Source organism: Erythrolamprus reginae, chromosome 1 (assembly GCF_031021105.1).
Source record: "Erythrolamprus reginae isolate rEryReg1 chromosome 1, rEryReg1.hap1, whole genome shotgun sequence".
NCBI lineage: Eukaryota > Metazoa > Chordata > Lepidosauria > Squamata > Dipsadidae > Erythrolamprus > Erythrolamprus reginae.
This window is the reverse complement of record NC_091950.1, coordinates 228577913-228599432: the sequence shown is the minus strand read 5'-3', so window position 1 is coordinate 228599432 and position 21520 is coordinate 228577913. Positions and strand designations below refer to the sequence as shown.

General features: G+C 34.9%; 2 protein-coding genes across 5 annotated transcripts in view; one reads left to right on the top strand and one right to left on the bottom strand.

Moving 5' to 3' along the window:
- SUPT3H (SPT3 homolog, SAGA and STAGA complex component) overlaps positions 1-20145 on the bottom strand; it is a 364612-nt gene extending 344467 nt beyond the window's left edge. The window contains exons 1-2 of one of the 3 annotated variants that reach the window (XM_070732449.1): positions 20026-20145; positions 14717-14817 (exon numbers count right to left, since the gene is read on the bottom strand). In XM_070732449.1, coding sequence (XP_070588550.1) covers positions 14717-14817 — 101 coding nt within the window. In that variant the 5' untranslated portion in view covers positions 20026-20145. Of the gene's footprint in view, positions 1-14716; positions 14818-19545 lie in introns of those variants that run through there. The other 2 variants (XM_070732448.1, XM_070732451.1) reach the window with 2 other exon arrangements.
- RUNX2 (RUNX family transcription factor 2) overlaps positions 1-21520 on the top strand; it is a 260435-nt gene that overhangs the window by 19690 nt on the left and 219225 nt on the right. The window lies entirely within an intron of this gene.

Below are 21520 nucleotides of genomic sequence, written 5' to 3'. Positions count from 1 at the left end.
AAAATAATAAAAAGAATCTTGCATTAGCACTACTCATACATATCTGAGTAGTATATTTTTTATTCTTAAAATTTAAGACATCCAATTTAATTATGGTAGAAATGACAAAAATATTTAGTAAATAATAAAAGAATGTAAGTAACAAAAAACCTGATTCAATATACAATCTATGTTTGAGATTTATTTATTTATTTATTTATTTGTTTGTTTGTTTATTTATTTATTTATTTATTGGATTTGTATGTCGCCCCTCTCCGTAGATTGAGATTTACACACAGTAAACATTAACACATAAACATTTAACACAGTAAACATTTTTGCTTTTATAAATGGTGCTGAGTGACATCGACTTTTCTAGCAATTTTGTTGGTGATTGCCCTATTCTATGCAAAAGCCATGACCAACATATACAGATATATTAAATATGTACCCCTGAATTGGGGAGGGGATGGTGTCACCTCTAGCTAGCCCTTGCTAAAAAACAATTGCAAAATAACTGTATAATTGCCTTTGAAAAAGAAACACAGTTTTCATAATTAAGTAACAAAAATGTTCTTGAAAATTAAAAAGATGCAAGAGAATTAACTAGCATGTATTTATCACAATGTTGCTTGGCTGTGAAAAATATACAGAATTATTTCCTTGTTTATCAGTCTGAAGATATTAAAATATCACCTGATGCAAAATAATCGGGAAGAAATGTTGATCACATTATTCTCTTTCACATTTTGCTATTAAACTGGTGCACTGTAGAATTTAAATATAAATATTTTAAAATGAAATTTGCGAGATTGGGAATGGCAGTGATGCACATCTGGTTTCAATGAACCTAATGCTAAAATAAACAATTGTAACAAAATAGAAAATATTACAATACTGTAATAGCTAAGTCCACTGAAGGGAGTGGCTATATCATAATTATAATGTATAGGGACAGATTTTATCAGAGAAACAGAGATGTGCTCAAAGTTAGGTATACATATTTTATCTTCCAGTGAAAAAGCAAACATCATATCAATCCATCCTTCCCATGTATGACCATGGAAAATGTGGCCATCTTGCTTAATTTGGGAATTTCCTGAAAGGTCTATAAATATAGTTCTAGTTTAAACAGATCTGTGGTTCAATTCAGTATAGAGTGTCTATTTTATATCACCAACATATAAAAGCTCTATTTATACTCTAAATGTATACTGCAAAACTATGTTTATTGATGCATTAAGAAAGCTGTAAGATTATTTTAGAAAAAAATTACAGATCCTTATCTGGATAGACATTTCCCCTTTAATACTGCCCTGTGATCTTCCATAATAAAAGTCCCCTTCTCCCCATTTCTTTCATATTTCTGAAATTAGGATTTCTTAATAAACTCCTTGCTATCATTTTTCCCTTGTCATATTTGATGAGACTTGATGTGCTCTTGTCAATTCTAAAACTGCATTAATGATAAATTAAGGTTTGATTTTTTTTTTCTCGTTTCTTACCTTAAAATTCATCATCGCATGGATTTATCAAGATCAGGTCAGCTTAATCTTTGGAGGAGGGGTGCATTTTGCTAATTGGCTAACTTTGTTGGTGGTGGTAGGGACACTATAGACATAAAATATACTGCTCAAAAAATAAAGGGAACACTCAAATAACACATCCTAGATCTGAATGAATGAAATATTCTCATTGAATACTTGTACAGTAGTTATATTCTGCTGTTTAAGTGTTTCCTTTATTTATTTATTTTTGAGCAGTGTATACTGATCATTTTGCTAAAATGCATGGACTTATTAGTAAGTTACTTAAGTAAAAAGTTGAATGGCAGATTCATTAGATGGATACAGAACTAGTTTTAAAACTACACATCAAACTACCCTGAAATACAGTATTTGAAGTGCAGTATTAAAAGAAATGTTTCTGGAACTGGAACTTTAACATTTCATTAATGACCTGGATGAAAGTTTGAAAGGGGCTCTTATTGAATCTTCATATGATATATAACTCAGTGAATTATATATCACACACGCTATTCAAAAGAAGTATCTAGTAAACTGTTAGGATCAGCCTTCCCCAAATTCATTAAGTTATGTTTTTTGAAAGCATCACTGGCAATCTTGGCATAAAGCAAAACATGGCATAAAGCAAACTATGGAGCAACACTGTTGTTATTTAGACTTCTAGGCCGCCCTTCTCTGTAGACTCAGGGCGGCTTACAAACAGAATGCTTCACACAGATCTACTACATAAAACCATAGAAGACAGAAAGAATATCCAAATATTTTGTCAATTACAGAAATAGCCTGAAAATATGCTGAAACTTAATAGTAAGTAACTCTATTTACTTAGGATAAATGCATCAAACAGACAGATGTGGAATATTTAACTTGGTAATAATGCATCTGAAAAGAATCTTAAGAGTTGTAGTTGATTAGAAGCTGAATATTATATAGTTATATAGTTACAAAAAAAGCAAATGCAATTTTGGATCACATCAGTAAAAGTATAGTTTCAAAATCATAGGCTATAACATTGGCCAGACTACTGTGTCCACAGTAAGAAAGACTCAGGAAACAAGAAGCAACAGAGGGCAATATTGATGATCAACAGACTGGAAATCAAGTTTTAAAAGGAGACAATAAATAAACTTACTTATAAAAAACAGTAAGGAATGTGATGTAGCACTTTTCACTGCTTGTAATATCAAAGCGAAACTTATCAAGATTTCTTTATTTCTAAGATTTATATGGTTACTCCTCTTATACAATATAAAGCAGGTGGATAATAACAATCCAACCACTATAAATGTATAGAAAATAAAAACCAGAACTCTGGAAAATTAAACAAGACAAAATAAAACCCATCACACTTCAACCAAGATATGTTCTTAATCATTCCGCAATGTTAGCAATGGTCAAATTACCTACCGAACAAAGATTAAATATTTCTAAAAGCTTCCTAAATCTACAAATGAAACAAATATCAGGAAAGCATCCCTTGCAACTCTTGAATCTAGTTTTCTGGGATGAACAGAGGTTTCAACTCAATGGGCTAAACCAAGGGTAGGCAAATTTGGCTCTTCTATGACATGTGGACTTCAACTCCCAGAATTCCAGAGCTAGCATGATTGGCTCAGGAATTCTGGGAGTTGAAGTCCACAAGTCATAGAAGAGCCAACTTTGCCTACCCCTGGGCTAAACTATCTTTTTCAATTCTATCAAAAAGTTTATATGGAATATCATTAGACTCTGCTCACTTACAGTTTTGTTTGTTAAGCAAAACCTTGATCTTAAGTTAATGCAGCATTTAAGTCATGATACCATCCTAAGGAAGAAAGTTATTAGTATATTTTTATATATTTCCATCTACTGTACTTATTTTAGTCTGACTTCCTCATGGGTTTCTTTACAAATATTGGGGGGGAGGGTTTCTTTAAAAAGATGAATATAATAATCATCCTATCTTTTCTTGATATAGACTATCCTCCCCATTTTCTACATACAATATTTCTCTTCATAAAAATCACCATCCTCATAGCTGAAGTGGACAAGCTGACGGAAAGCATGTTTTCCATTAAAAGAATCAACACATAATCTCTTATAACAACTATGTGAAAGACTTTTTTTCCTTGAAATCATTACCATTGACCAAGGGGAAAGAAAGTAAACTATGCACAAAAAAGTTAGTTACAGAAAAACAGGTGGCTTTGAAATGGAAAAGTGGACTCTGCCCAGTGAAGGGCTACCAAAATTTTTACTACCACACTGGGCGTGGCTTATGCATTTTTTTTCAACATCTTTCAGTGCAAATTGGGTGCTCTGGGGTGGAGCTCTATTTTCGCTACCCCACTGCGTTCCACCCTGTTTGGGCAGTAGCCCACGCCTGACTCTGCCTCATTCAGTGAGGAGGCCTTGAGAAGGATCTGACAAGTATGTCAGATCAGTGGATAAAGAACCTCTCTCCCTTCAATTCCAATCAATTTTTTCTAGAAATTTCAATCCAACAGGAGCCTTACACTACAGATATTCTTACTCTACCAGGAACTGTCACTTTTTCAACCACGTTTTCATCCTGTTTTATTCCCACCTTTCTTTTGCCTTTCTTCCTAATATACCATTTCTTTCCATTTTTTAATTCCTGATTTTGTACTTCGTTTTTTTTCATTTCGCTAAGGAAATGTGGAGCAATGAATGTGACAGCTGACAGATAAGGGGAAAAAGTTAACTGCTAGGCTACCAGCACTCTTCTTTGTTTTAGTCTATGTTGTCTGAATAACATGTGAGCAAGGAAAGCTGACAAAAAGGCTGCTTGGCTATCAAAATGTGTTTATTTGTGCATAATCCTGAATGTAATTATGAAAGTAAGAATAAAGATACTGGAAGGTAACAACTATGTTAAACCAAATCAAGCTGACTCATACATTATGTCAATTTATAGCACAAAAACATTATAATGATGCAGTTACAAACATCTATTTTTTTTCTCTTCTTCATACCCACACCCTTCTGCACTGCAATAGTACACAAAATGCCACACTTATATTAAGGATTTGTCATCTACTATATGACTCCATCAACATTGGTCATATACTTCATGAAAGACTTTGTTATACTACTGTGCCTCAGCTTCAATTTCTATCTGGAAAATGGGAGAGAAAATGATCTTCCTTCTGTGAAGTCCATTGGATAAGGCAATAAACTTTGGCTTTTATTAGAATTGTTAATTGAGCATTGAGTTATTTAAAAATAATGTGTTGTACTCCAAAACCAAAGTCAGACAATTACTCATGAATAGAAAGACACTTAGCACAAAAAGTACACATACATTATGACTAAATAGGTTACAGGAAGATTTAGCAACTGAGTTTTGTTTTATAAGACACTAAATGTTTTATCAATGACTCTGAATCATAAATCAGGATAGTTGTTAATAATACAGCAGAATGTTTATGTTTCATGTGGCCCTCAAAGATCATGGAGTCAACACTATTTTTTTTAATTGAAATCTATTTTTAGAATTACAAGGCCAACAAATCCCTCTGATCAAAAGGGCAGACACAAAGGCTAAAAATTAGGAGTTTGCAAACTGGCAACTACTTTAGAACATTAGATATTAATTGTTAAATTTAACTACATATTTAAACTATTAAAATTGCAACTGGAAGAAAAAGCTAGCATTGTCTAATTCTACTTCTTGATTCTAGTATTCTTTTACAGGGAAATAGAACAAAATTACTGTGATATCAACCATTACAGCAATACATTATGTAATTGTGATTTGCCACATAATTCACACTTAGATCCTATTTTGGCTTCAAGAAGCTCAGCATATTATCCAATCTCCCTCTTATTTCATTTACCTCCAAAGTAATTATGTGGAAAGTTTAGGGTAAGAAAAAGTAATTAATTCAGTAAACTTCACGGGTGAATAGAATCTGAACCCAAAAATGTAACCACTATTGGAAAGAGATTGTGGTTGTGCCAAAGAAAATATTGTCTAATATGCTGCTACCTGCCTCAAAAAAAAGAAAAGAAAGACTGGGAAAGTATGAATCAAATAATAAAAAATAATATTTTTTAAAAGGCAATCCTGCCCTTTTTTGGGGTGGGAAATCCATTCATATCAGTTAGTTATTCCAGCATAAACCAGAAAAAAAATACAGTAAAGTCATGTTATTGAGAAACCATTAATAAAAGAAATTTTTAAAAAACCAGAAAATTATAGCAATGTATATTACACCATGAAAGCAAGGATTTAAGAACTACTTCTAGTTAATAGTACACCAAGGGTCCAACTATATAAGATGTATATAAGTATAATAAGTATAGTATAACATGAACAAATAACACCCCAAACCACTTTACAAAGAAAATAGGAGACAGGAATATTAGGTATGTTCGCCGCCTTGAGTTATATATTATAAAATATATTAAAAAGGATAAAAATGTTAAGAGTCTAGAAAAGGTTGGTATTGACTTTTTGCAGTGAAACACTAGGAAGTAAATGTTTTAATATAAGCAACCACAAATAGTAGCTCTAATTCAACTCCCATATTTATCAGTTGGGGGGAAAAACTCTTATTCAGTCCTGAATCTATTTATCTATGCAGATACAAAACTGTAGTCAAGGAACAAAGTATCTGTTCTGCTACCATACCAGGGTTGCAAATGAAAAAGTGGTGGCTCTTTCATAGGCCAGAGGAGCTTTTTTTTTTCTGCTTTTGTAAAAAAATAATTAAATTATTTAGCTGAATAGAAACACACACAAAAGTATTTTCATACATATATGTTTGTATGCACATTTTAGACAGTAATTTCAATAAAGGATCTCCGTATTTAATTATAATTGTTCTTCTAAGTGTTATATTACATAAAGTTGGCCAATGATCCAAATAACATGTTTTGAATTTGACATAATTATCCAAGCATAATCTATATCTTTAAGATGCAAGTAACATAGGTAACTGGGGCTGTGCATGTAAGGGAAGGTTTTTTGCAGTAAAAATAGTAAGGAAACTAATTCCCATAGTTGAACCCTCAGTTTCTAGGTCCTTCAAAACAATATCGATGTCTCAGAGTCAAATTAATATGTGTAATGATGTTTTTCAGAATATAATAATTTTGGGACTCTGTAAGATAGTAAAACTCCAATCAGCTTAAATTGATTGGAGTGAACATTATTTCAGTAAAATACACACAAACACATACACACACACACGTATAAACATCTGGTATAGTTTAACTGAAAATCCTCAATTCCTCAATTGAAATTCCTCAATTAACCATTTTTCATTTTTCTTTGCTTCCTTCACAGTCCATATTAGTTATTTTTCTCACTTGCTCCGCAACTCATTTTACTATTGGCTTTGTTTCAGGACAAACTTCTAGACAATTAATATATTAAATTACTAGACACCAAAAGTAATAAGCAGCACTTAAGAAATTAACTCTATTTTTAATAACTAGTGAAGTATCTAATCTATTTCTTATGGTCCTGTTATTTTATTTTATTTTTATTAAATAAATGTGATTTTTATTGATTTTTATTTTATTAGACTTATAGGTCGCCCTTCTCCTTGCGGACACACAAGAATAAATAAACACAGTAACAATAAATACAATTTCAAACATGAAAAAATAAATAAAATCCACTATAAAAAACAGTCATCCTTCCAGGGTGTCCAGCAGGAAAGCATTTTGAAATTCCCTGATATTTTCCTGACATTTCCCTGTAACTTGCCGATCTAGTTAAGGTGCAGACATAGGTGACATCATACCAAACAGCTATCAGTATAGAAATGTTAGTAGCTGAGGAAGCAAGTTGTTGCCAGTTATGCCCATTTTTGCTTGACTCTGCCAGGCAGCACGATCCATTTTTTTTTACATGATTTCCCTCCGACTTTTAAACATTTTGATACAGTTTGGATTTTTCCTGATTTATCCAATTTTTTTCACTAATTCCCTGATATTTCCCAAACCGCCGATTTCCCTGATAGTTCCGATTTCCCTGTTTTCCAGGTTTGCTGGACACCCTGTCCTTCTTTCATACCAATTGCCAGAGTGAAACTATCGCTCACAGCCCCCAGGCCTGCCAGCATAGATGTGTCTTTAATACCTTTTGAAAGGCATGGAGAGTGGGGGCAGTGTGGATCTCTGGGGAGAGTTGGTTCCAGAGGGCTGGGGCCGCAACAGAGAAGGCTCTCCCCCGCAGACTCACCAGTCAACATTATTTGACCAACGGGGCCCAGAGGAGGCCGACTCTGGGACATGTGAAGCAGAAGACGGTCCCGTAAATAATCTGGTCCAATGCCAAGTAGCACTTTATAGGTAATAACCAACATCTTGAATTGCATTTGGAGACCAATCAGCAGCCACTGCCGCCCACAGAGGGCTGGGCTAATTTGGGATGCCTAGGTACGCCCAACACGGGCCACATTGAATTATGGGTATGGGCATGCATGCACACAACCTACCTTCCCCACTCTCCCCAATTTTGGAACATGATGGCAAAAAAGGTTAGCCGTCATTTAAATATACTGTTGTTGTTACTATAATTACATTTTAAAAGTTTCAGCATTTCTTGTATTGTTTTGCGACTGATTTGGGACTACCTTATAAAGGGCTGATTATGCATTTCTGTCATTGTTATAAAGATGAAAATCAACATGCTTTTCCTGTCAATTACCTAAAGTTAACATGTGTTATTTAAGAGAATGTTCCCACAAAAGTGAACACTAAACTGGAGATGGTATGAAGCGTCCAGGATGCTAAAGGAATATTGGGGAGCATCTTTTCCAGTTTGCCTTCTAGGCAAAGGGCTAGGTTTGGGAGTTGACCACAGACATCAGCAATTTTTGAAATCACTCATAAAATTATCTCAAAACTCTGAATTTGTCTAATCACCTAAAGTAATAGGAAACCTTGAGTTGTGTTTTGCTTTACTATGTCTTTGAAAAAAAACTAATATAAATAAAATTTATTAGTTTAGCTGGAAAGAAATAATAAAAATGTTGGTTCAGACAATCAGCTCTGAAAAAAGGCATTATCTCTCAGTCCACAGGGCTGTTCTTGTGGGGAAATTAGGAGGAGAAAAATGTGTTGGATATGTTTACCATCCTATTTGTAAAAAATAAAGGCGGGATATAAATAAACAAATAAATAAAAATGATCAGTAGGTCTGCTTTATTAGACTCCCTATTCATACAGGACATTCAGATTATAATGAAAAAATGGTTTTTAATAGCAAAAACAAAATGGCAAGACTAATGGTATTACAAAATCCTCACTTAACACATCTTTAAATAAATGTTGGGACTGGGCTTTATTCAACAAAGTAATATATGTCTATTCAATTTATATTGAGACAAGGGATATATGTGATACTGCTCCACATTGATGCACATCTTTTAAACTAGTGAACAAAAGATCCTTGCATAATTTGTTTATTAAGACAAACACATGAAGCTCATTATATATACATCCGTTCTACTGCAGCTTATTACAGATGAATAGGCCTGGTTAGAATACAAATCTGAATAAGAATAGGAATTGCTTCAGTTTCTCAATTGACTTCCACTTTTCAAGATGTTAACAGCAATTACCAGATGTAAATGCCAGCAACATTTTATCTTGTTTGGGAAAGGAGGAAGTATAGGGGAACCTGCACTACAGCCAGGGAAAGCAGGGAAGGTTGTATACCCGGTGGGTTCTAGTATCTCTGTTCTACCAAGCACCAAGGAGGACAATCAGAGCAATACCAAACAGAAAGAAGCAGCATATATGGATAAATCAATATCAGATATAGGAAGCACAGTGACACAAAGTGCTTTTCAATTGAGATCTAATAAAGGGCAATGGCTAACAACAAAAGCCAAAAGCTCATTAAAATTCCTGTATTTTCATCTTTTGTATGCCATCAGTTTCCGGTCACAATTCAAAGTGTTGGTTATGACCTATAAAGCCCTACATGGCATCAGACCAGAATACCTCTGGGGCGGCCTGCTGCCGCACGAATACCAGCAACCGATTAGGTCCCACAGAGTTGGCCTTCTCCGGGTCCCGTCGATGAAACAATGCCGTCTGGCGGGACCCAGGGGGAGAGTCTTCTCTGTGGCGGCCCAGCCCTCTGGAATCAGCTCTCCCTGGAGATTAGGGCTGCTCCCATCCTCCTTGCCATTTGCAAACTTTTGAAAACTCATCTATGTCTCCAGGCATGGAGGAATTGATATATCCTTAGCTGCCTTTGATTTTATGGATGGTGTGTTTGGGCTGTATGACTGTTTTAATAGGGTTTTTTTAAAGACTGTTTTAACATTGGATTTGTATATGATGTTTTATTGTTGTGAACAGCTCCGAGTCCTCAGAGAGGGGCAGCATACAAATATTATTATTATTACTATTATTATTATTATTACTATTATTATTATTATTACTATTATTATTACTATTATTACTATTATCTCTGATCTACAATAAAGGGCTATTAACAGTGGACAATTTTTATAGCTATGGTAGTCTAAAATTTTGTTTGTGTGTGCCTTTGAGTCAGTGTTGATTCCTAATGAGTGCTTGAACTAGTCATTGTAATTTTCTTGACAAAACTTTGGAAATGATTAGCTCTTGCCTTCTTCCTAGGCCCGAGGGACAGTGACTGGCCCAAAGTCATCCAGCTGGCTTTGTGCCTAAAGCATGACTAGAACTCACAGTCTCCTAGTTAGAAACTGGCTCTCTGTTTAAGAGATTACTGAGCTAATATGAATCACTTAGAACAATGAAATGTAGAGCTGCTACGGTAGATAGTAGAACACTGTGTATCCTTTCTTACAAAATTTATCCCTAATGTGACTAGCTAGGGTATTATCTCAGAATAGTATGCAATGTACAGCAAATAAGAACATCCTTATCTAGTTTGATAATATCTTTGATTTGGGGGACGGAAGACTCGTGGCAACTCTTTCCTAACAGATGTTTTAAAGATTCAAACTGGAAGACCAATACAATAAATAAGCTATTTCTACACTCAATAAAATGTTTAGATTCAGAAATTCAATCATGGAATGGAATACAGAAATCCTGTGTAATCTCAAATTACAGCCTGATCTGCCAGCCTTTACACAGACAAGATCATTATTACCATTTCCTTTCAACATCAACCAAAATCAACTCTCTAGAGTGATGGATATGATAATAATAATAATATACACATTTGAAGATTGAAATAAAGTAACAAAATACTTGAAAAACACACAGTGTCACATTTACTGACCACTGGTGCCTAGGGATGGGCTACTGCGTAACCTTAAATTGAAATATATTTTGCAATTTTGGAGAAAATGCATTCCACAAAACAGCATTCACCTTTCTCTATTGAGAAGGCAAAAACGTTGATCTAGCTAGAATATTTTATAGCAACTTTAAACATACAATCACTTGACTTAAAGTTTCTTTTTTATTAATAAGTAAAAGTTGGTCAATTTGGTGTACTGATTAAGGACCAAATTAGAAATCAAGTGACTGTGAGTTCTAATTCTACCCTAGGTACAAAGCCAGCTGGGTAATCTTCAACCAATCAATCCCTCTCTCTCAACCGAAGGAAAGAGACAATGGTAAAACACTTGCAGAAAAATCTTGCCAAGAAATCTGCAGGGACTTTAAATGTCCAGGCAGTTGCCAGTAGTCAATGCTAACTTGAATCCAGGGAAATAAAAGATGGTCAAACTTTTCAGCATAATTTGATTTAAGTACAATAGGATTCCACAAATAATATGCCATTCCATTTTTAGAAAACTGATGGTATCCAGATTTAATTTGCTGAGCCACTATTCCCATCCACCACCATCCACAGAAAACTGACAAAAGGATGAATTACTGAGGAATCTTCATATAGATTTATTTAATGTTTTTGATATTAAAAAGTTTCAAAAAGAATTGTCTTGAATGATATATCACACTAGCCTGTTCAAAGTAAAATATAAACATAAATAAGTTTAGTCTTTTCATTAAAACAATGAACCATACCAAAGCAGAACTAAAAATAGAAAAAGTTACATAGAGTACAAAAGATAAGCAAATATTTAAAGTTATACAAGAATTTATTACAGACACACATACTATCTGTAAGCTTTCACTGTTCTCATTTAATATAAGTTTCTATTTTTCCTTCAGTTGCTGTGACATTTTGAATGTGTAAGCATAACATTGGGCATATGTCTGAACAGTATTTTGCATTTAACATTGTTATGGCAGTTCTTAATATTTCTTTCTGGTTATTATTACTTCTTTTGGTTTCATTCCCCAAGAGAGATTAGGAAACTAAAGTTCTTTTTTAAAAGATCTTTTATTTAAATGACATATTTAGCATACAGATCTCAAAATATGCAATATAAGTTCTTTAAAGATAAGTAATAATTATCTTGAGTAAAGAATACATTTTCAAAACATGACTTCTAATTGCTACTGATGCGGTATATTTTATAATATTGACAAAACAAATACAAATAACAGTATGCAATATAGGTAAATACTAATAACTTAGAGGTCATCTGTCCTACTTCTCTTTGTCTCATTAACCACTGCCTTCACCTGATGTACCAACACCACCATGCTCAAGGCAGTTTTAATTCCCCAAATGTAAAAATGCCAATATACACACTACATACAGATTTTCCTGCTTAAAATTAAACGTTTTTCCTTCTTAAAATTGAAGAGCTACTGCCATGTATATAAGGAGTGCATTTATTAAATAATCCTTCTCTACATGGAATGTACCAGTTTTAAGCTGTATAGCCCAATATATTATGAGCTTCAATATACTTCCATATATTTAATGGAAAGATTAAATAATTGAAATGAGCCTTTCTGGAATCCAAACCATTACATTTCGAATTTCCAGTCTGGTAATTTTAATTATGCTTATTATTTTATTATAAATTGTACTATAGCTTTATTCTTTACAGGAGATGAAGGAAGTGTATTCAGTGTATATATTCATATCTTGAAATAAATTATATTTTATAGGTATAACAGTAGGAAAATTGGAAGTTTTCTGTATGTTTCCATTCCTCAATTTATATTTTAGACCGTAGAGCAAATATCATATATGGAGAATCATCAGGAAATTTCTCTTTTTTTCAGTCCCCTTAGATCTTTTCCAAAGCTGCTTCTGAGGTCATTAAGAACAACTATCAATCTTGATTTATCATTTTTGTTGTTCTTTTAACAAGATACTGCAGCCACGGAGATAGGTTTCTAAAATATTTTATTATGTTAAAGTCATTAGGCAGTCTTGCTGCAACTAGCAGACTAACTGTAAGATTTTAGTAGCATGATTATCAAGCACCTTACCTAAAATGGACTAGCAGTAAACCTGTATGGCAAACTCAATTATTATCTATTTATGATAAAACCATTTCTTAAAATCTCATTGAAAAATATCCTTTTGTACAAATGCATGTGCTTTAAGATAGGGATCTATATGACATTGTTGTAATATAAGAAGCCAAGGAAAACAATTTTAAATTTGCTCATAATCTAGTCTTATCATGAAATTGTATTTTTGCTCATCTAAGACTTATTTTAAGAAACAGAATAGAAGAAATACATGTACTAAAAGAATTCCCTCAGTTCCAATGAAGTTAATGAAATGAAGTTGATAAAATTACATGTTTCAGAATCAGGATTATTTGTTTGGATAACTTTTAAAATCAACACTGTCCTTGGTCTTAAAAGAATATGAAGATGTCTACATTTTATATTTCTGCATAATTCATGTATTAATAGGAATTGGATATATACTTTCAAAAGTGCTTAATCAGGAACTCTGCAATTGTATAAAAAGATGCTTCTCAGATGCTTATCCATAATTTTCACATTCATGCCCTTTGATTTCCAACTCCAAGAAATGTTCTGTTTTATTTTCTCCCAGTCCTAACACCAAAACATATTATTGAATTTGTATCACTTCAAGTTAAGAACAAAACGTTAATTTACTGCTGGATCAAAAGAAAGAAAAAGGTATTATAAAAGAACAAAAAAATGTACTACTATGATATCTAAATAAAAGATTGGGGACTCAGTTTACAGATATTATAAGGGTAAATCCAGATGGTTGGTTTTTAACTGCTCTACATTCTAGCAAAAAATATCAAGTAGTACTTTGTGAATTCCAATTGTTTTTCTACACATGACTGCAGACATATACCAGGTTGTGGTGCAGGGCTTCAGTTTAAAAGGCATAAAAGTACCATGGAATGAAGATGTCCCACAGCATGTACTGGCAACTTCTTGTAAAAAAAAAGCAATTGTTCATTTAGGGAAACCTTATTCAATAGTAAAATATAGTTCCTGTTGAGAACAATCCCACAATCAAGCTATTGAAGCACAAGTACAGATAGTTCTACAACCATTTAATGACCATTCAAAGTTACATTTAGGACCAGTTTTCTTCTTCTTCTTCTTTACTTCCTCTTTGAGTGTCAAGGGAGATACAGATTACTTCTGGTGGCCTCAACCATCATTATTTGAAGATGTTGTAGTATGTCTTCAATGTTGTCTCTCCACTTTTTTCAGAGGTCTGCCTCTGTTCTTTTGCCTTCCCCTCTTTCCCCCACCCCTTTTTGTTTAAAGTTTATTTTCTTCTCTAAATACTTGGTATGCTTGCAGGGGGGGAAATGGCCAATTTCTTAACTTTGAGATCCTAGTAACTATAGTTACACTGCAGGTCCCATTTTTGGCTCTGCGCCATGTTTTTGGCCTCCTTGCACCCCATTTTCTGTCCATTCCCGATTGCCCATAACAGGCAGAAAATGGAGCGCTGAAAACAGGGCATGAAAACTGGATGCAGAGGCTAAAAATGGGGCACACATAGTTTAATTACAAAGGAGAAAGGATTAATTCACTGTAAATCATTATACCTGACATTCTTATTGTCAGGAGGAAGAAAACTAAGTTATAAATTATCTACTTATGCTAACTTTACTATAAATTCAATTATTTTATTGTTGAGCATAAACAAAAGTAGAACATTGTACAGCTATTATAAAATATACATAGCATTTTATATTTATTGCCTTATTTATCATTCAAAGTCAAGGGACCTCCTTACTACTTTATTCGATCTTGGAAAACATTTTACCCTTTGAAACATCAGATCATGAATACATATTAATCAAATCTTTCCTTTACTATTGCCTAGCCGTAAACATCGTGAAATGTAGAAACAGAATTATACTCACATCATACTTTGCAATTCTAGAATAAAGTTTGTTGATCTCCCAGTCCCTTTTCCACTGCTAGATGGAACAGATGACATTGGGCTGGGTCCAGTACTGCTCATCTAAGTAAATACCAGACAAGGACAACACGTGAAATGTAGCAAATGAACCCCACAAATCTTCAGAGGTATTTGAACATATGAAACCTAACTCTGCTCCAACCAAAAATTTGCAATAATTTCTTCAGTATATGTAAAATTTTCAGGACACATTTTATTACACAGGTAGGGAAAAATAATTCATACTAATAAATATTAATAATATAACTTCAATTCAGGCTTTATTTTGACCAACATTCTGCATAAATATCTAATATTTTTCTAGTGCTATCCTAAAAGGAGTAAATATTTAATGTATACGTTGAATTATATTAGCCACACTATCGTATAGTAATTAGTGTGACTGATATAATTCAGCTGGCCTTAAATTTTGATCCCTTTTTGACATCACTTTTAGATAAAACGTTAAATCAAATGTGTAAAAGATATATACGTGCATTATTAAAATGCATCTTTTTTTCTGCATTTTTGAATTCTAAACTGTTTTAGTCCAAATATCTGAAGTGAATACTAATCAGAAACAATTTTCTGAGTCCTTCCAATACAAGATGTTAGAGCTGAATTAGGTTTTTACTGGTATCTATTTGTGGGGTTTAAGATATTGTCCTTTCAACATTGTTCTAAGAATTCTAAGATTCTAAGGAATTCTAAGGATTCCTTAGGAATCGGAATCCTACATTCGGATTCCTAAGAGGTCAATAAGGGTTGTGCATAAGTGTACCAGCATGCCTTCCGTCCCCTGTCCTAATATTTCTATCTTGCTAGAATCATGTCTATAAACATTGTTGTATCTTTGTATACTACCAACACATACTTGACAGAACAAACAAATAAATAAATAAATATTAGAACTTTGCAATCTTCAGAAAATTATTCAGAGGAATTGCTATACACTTTGAACAAGTACAGCTCTTCTTGGTCCCTTATAAGATATTTTTCACTCTTCTTTTTGATCCTGAAAAGGTATTGCTACTGAGTGGACCCCTTAAAGCAATAGTAATCTTTTTTCAGCCTCAAGTATTTTTTTCTCGTTTCACTTTTTGACAGAATCCAAAAAAGCAAATAATGTACACTTAGTAGTGAATAAAAGTAAAACAAAATCCTACTAGTCAGTCCATAAAGCGTTACAGAACTTGCAAATTTCTGAATCCAAAGATAAAATCTTGAGGAAATAAGACATATAACAATGAGTACATTAGAGGGGTCAGGCTCAATCAATCACCAAAATTTTATAAGATTATTGGAAGGGGGGGAGGAGACAGATTTCAAAGAATATGAATTTTTGCTCTATGTGTGTGTGTGTGTAAGAACTCTTTAAAAATTGTTACTGATATCTTTAACTGCATTACAAATTTACTTCTATCCCTCTGAATTGTTTCAGAAAATTCCTTTTCAAATTATTATATCCTACTAGTAGATAGATAGATAGATAGATAGATAGATAGATAGATAGATAGATAGATAGATAGATAGATAGATAGATAGATAGATACCGGTAGATAGATACCGGTAGATAGATACCGGTAGATAGATAGATAGATAGATAGATAGATAGAGAGAGAGAGAGAGAGAGAGAGAGAGAGAGAGAGAGAGAGAGAGAGAGAGATGAGGATGAATGGATGGATGGATGATGGTCGGATCTAGATGTACTAGATATATAGATAAATAGATATAAAAATATCCCTTCCCTCCCATATAAAATCAGAAAGGGTGATCCTAAGGTTTTTCTCTTAAAAATTGTCATCTTCAGGCAACATGGCAATCAATTTCACACACACACACACACACTTTCCCTCCTGCCTCCGTTGGTTTTTAGAGGGGGTCAGGGAGGAAGGGAGGAAGAAAGGTTCTAATTTCTATAAACCCCCCCCCCCCTTCTCAGGCTGATGAGTGTCAGCACTCACAATATTTTTGTTCAGTTTAAAATGCCTGAAGAGGGTTTATGTGTGACATGGCACCATTAACTTATTCTCAATGCATCCCTAACAAATTTAAACTCTTCATTTGGGATAGATATTTTTCTTTTAACACAGAGGATGGGTAATAATTTTAAATGAACACCTTGGACTTTGGAGACTTAACTGGCCAGAGTAATCTATATTTCTACATTGGTAGAAGGCTACAAGCACAAACTTCCACTAAACCTCAGAAATGGTATTTTCCAAGTCATTCTGCACTTTCCATGTTCAAATTGTGTAAAACAAACTATTCTCAAAGAGTTATTCCAAATTAAAGGGAAAACCTGAAAATCTGTAGCCACTTTAAAGGTGCTGCTGGGTATTCACTGCTGTTCATGTAATATCAAGTGTATCGCAAATTGCAAGATTAGAAAGAACTTTGAAAATAATCTAATCCAAGTCCATATTCAGTTTGGAAATCTACTACAGTACAGTATCTCTAATACCTCCAGAAAAGAATAGTCCAGCATTTCTTGATACATTGTGTCAATGCTAAATTTTTACCATTAGTAAGATGAAACTTAACATTTAATAAAACCAACTTCCTTGTAATTTACAACTATTTACAACTTGTTATCCCATCTTCTGGAACAACTTTTAAAGGCTCATCCAACACTTGAAGACCTCTATCATATTTCCTGAGTCATCTTCTCTCCAGACTAAACATACAAAACACCTCCAAGCATTCCTTCATGTTTTTCTTTTCAGGCCTCTTATCATTTTGTCTGTTTTTTCATGTTTATGCTCCAGTTAACCCTTGTTCTTCCTAAAATCTATGCCCAGAATAGGATGCAATATCTACATAAAAGCGAAAACCACTCACACATTAATAACAAAATCTCCAGAACTGAAACTTGAACTTTACCATGTATATTCCTCTTGCCTTCTAGGTGCTCATTAAGAAAGTATTGTTCAAAATGACCATCGTACCATGAATATTTCTCATATTATTATTGACAAAGCTCTGATGCTAAGGAGTTCTACTCTCCCCTCTCCAACTGAAAATAAATCTGATCCAAAGGCAAAACACAAGCAGGAGTTTCAGTTTCACTTTTGCTTTCACAGCAGCCAGCAATTTTACTACAGAACAGTTGAGCTAAGCCAAGCACAGACTTCTTCCTATCTCCTTGCTTACACAGCAAATAATGTTTTAGTTTCCAAATACCCCTCAACTCTCACACACTAACAGGACACTAGTCAGATGAATACCAATGGATGTTGGTAGGCAAGAGACAGAAAAAAATTTCCTTATTTTTCTCAATTCCAATGAATCTGTTCCTTCTACTGTAACAGTAGTTAAAGGGAAAAGAGGCAAAAATGTAATAAAAGATTTGATTGATTAGGAAAACACATGGATTGATGTGATTAAGAAAACACAAGTAGGGGAAGCTGCTTGCTTCTCCTATGGCCAGTTCTATGTGGCATGCTCCAGTCAATTCACCTGACAGCCTGGTCATCCTCCAGCTACGGGGTTATTTACAGGTCCAGAGCAATTCATCTGGGAGACGAATTGAAAGTCTATGCCATTCAAATAATGTCTTCATTTGTAATAGAAACTTATCTTATTATCCGTAATGAAATAATACAGACCCTCTTTTAACTACTCATTAATTTTCAAGCTTTAAGTGTCAATTTATCAAGCCCCATCACATAGTTTCATAGCGATGCACAGGTATTTAGCTAGTTTTAGATATTGTCAGACTAGTGGGGTGGGACATTTATTGACGAAGGCATTTTGTCGATCCAGGTCCTGGGTCCTCAGTTTAGTAACCAAAGTGCTAAGCGAACAAACTGTCATAAAAAGTGCTATTGCTAACATGTTGTAAGCCGCCCTGAGTCTAAGGAGAAGGGCGGCATAAAAATCGAATAAAAATAAATAAAATAAATAAAATAAAAACAATGTAAAATATTACAGTAACACAACTATCTGTGCATTTCCCATTTTAAAATTTCATGATGATAATTTATATTAACCTTGAAATCCCAGGCAACCAATGTTTTTCGCATATATGGCCGAGTAAGGATCTTTTCCCACAGTACATTCTCCACTCAAGCCTGTGATGTTTTCTATCCAGTGTAGGCAGTGATAGGCTACCAATCTACCATGCTACCACTGTGGGCATGGCTTATGCATTTTGTTTCAACATCTTTCAGTGCATATTGGGTGCTCTGGGGTGGAGCTCCAAATTTTGCTACCAGAACTACGTTACTGACAGTTCCCGTAGGAGCCCATCACTGAGTGTAGGCCTTTCCATTCTCTCTACCAAAATGCACCTTGCTGATTTCTACTCGTTCTAACCACTTGCCATACAACTGAGTAACAGGAAAACAAATTTCCCATTCAACCTCTAATCTTGAACTACTTTAGTGTAGTGTGGCTGAAACTGTATTAAAGGAAAAATTCTATAGTCCTTCACTCAATGTAAAACCCGAACATAGCAGCTGCGCACTTTTTCAAATATGCATAAATACAATGGAGGGGTGGCAGAATCGAAAACTGCACAAGCCCCTTTTGAATGGGGCACAATTCTCTCAATGCTTTGTCAAACAAAACAAATCCATCTGGGTTATCTCAGAGATCTTGACCTTCGTGGTCGTCCAGATGGAGCCTTCACCTGTTCCAATAAGAAGGCAAATCTTAAAATTTCTTCCTATCTGGAGAAGGAAAGCCCTCCTCCCTTTAGGTTTGCTTTTTGGAAATGCTGGTGTTTCTCAGCTCCATTTTGAGGGCCCAAAACAGACAAAAGAATAGTAGTTTAAAAACAGAAGCCACCTCTGCCACAGTTGGGAGGCTGTAAGCAAGAAGACACCTCCACCCGTAAGCCCCACGTGGCCGCCGGAGCCAGCGGCGCGGCGAAGCAGATGAAAACGGCGGGCAAGCAGGACAGACACTCCACCCCAACCCCGGTCGAGCCAGCAAGCTGGTTAGCAAATTGGCAAAGATCCGCGGCCTGCACGTGACCTTTCCCGGCCCAGGAGAGCCACATGTTCGCTGTCCATGCATGCTTATTCGCCATTTAATTCCGCCTTTTCGTTCATAAACCAGAGACGCCGCTATTTCGGCGTTTCTCAACCTAAAGGGATCCGGTCAGAACGGGACTGGCTCGGTCCTGTTTCCGAAAGGAAGCGCGGGCCCTTTCGGGGCTTTCCCCGGGTCCTGGCGGAGGATGGAGAAGGGGGGGGGTGCGCTCCGTTCTATCCCCGCCTCCGCGCACGCGGCCTCCTGGGCGGGCAGAGGCTCCCCCGATAGTACCTGAGCAGCCCTTTCGGCAGCAGCGTTTTCTCAGCAGGCGGGAAGAGCCATGGCGGCGCTTCCTGCGCGAGTCGCGGCGAAAGACGCGTAGCCTCTGATTCGTGGACCAGGCCGACAAACTGGCCACGCCAGGAGGCGCGCTTTCTGCCGAGGAGGAGATTCGCTTCGGCTTTTCCCTGGATGGGTTTTTTTTTTTTAATTTGCACGGTTTTATTTTATTTCGTAACCTGCCACTTCATTATTGATCAAAAGCAAGGGCAGTTCATGTACTACAACAAAGCGGGGGAAATTCTGCTTCCGTTTTGGTCAGAGTTTTCGTGGCTTGCCAAGATAACGGTGGCCCGAGCGTGGGAAGTTTCATTCCCAAACTACGAGGAATATGAAGTGTTTTATTGAGATGCGGAAAACATTTCATCAGACCACCCTGTACCGTTAAAAATAATTACTTCCCCCAGCCAAGGTTTGTTAGACGGTTTAGATAATTAACTTGTTGCACATCAAAGTCACATCCTATGCATGTCTTATTTCCTTTCTTCCGAACATTAAAAACCTCTGGCAAAAGCAGAAGCACTCAAATCAATTTTCTCCAATAAATCCGACTAACATGAAACTCAAAACCTACTGTAATATTCAATGGGTCAATGTACTGCAGTTTGCTCTTTCTTTGAATCTAAATGCAGCTGCATGCCATATCCTGTAAAGTGAAGTCAGATGTTCAGATGGAATAAGAGATTATTTCAACATGCTTTAGTTTATGCTTGAACCGTTAGATGAAGATAATATTTTATTAACACTATTTTAAACTAGCAATTATAAAGTTCTAGCTAAATCTATCTTGATATTTGGGGAATTCTTCTGAAGTCTTCATAAAAAATACTTCAAAAGGAAATAAAACATTTCATAAAAAAGAGTTTTATTCAAAGCTCTCTATAAGAAAGCTGTTACACTCAGCGGTCTAATGAGTCATTTTGGACACCTCATGGTAGTTTCGACTCCAGTTCAAAATAGCATTTTGATACAGTAGAGTTAAATTTAATTTGACAGTATGTAGAATTTAAGCTTCTCTAACTATACTTAACAAAATCATATTTCTAAAAATAAACTTCTAAATGCCCACATGAATCCATACTAGTGAAACAACTGCATTCTAGTCAATCTTCATTCCTAATGACTTTGCAGACCTATTTCTGTGCTGTTTCTTTGGAAAAAATTTAAAAGTGACTTTTCATTATTACCGAGACTAAATCCTCTTCGTAGCCCAAACTGGTTTACAAATTCATGTTTACAGAGAATAATGTTAACAGCCTTATGTTTAAATAGAATGTTTGGCAAAGGTACTTTAGCTTATGTATCTATAATTTATGTGGTTGTAATAATGCTTTTGTTCAAAGTTGAGAATATTAATTTATATAAACTTTGTCAGCTTGGAAGTAACATCAATAGACATATGATAGTAATAAAACTCATGTTGGGAAAGAGTTGCATTTTTGTCCAA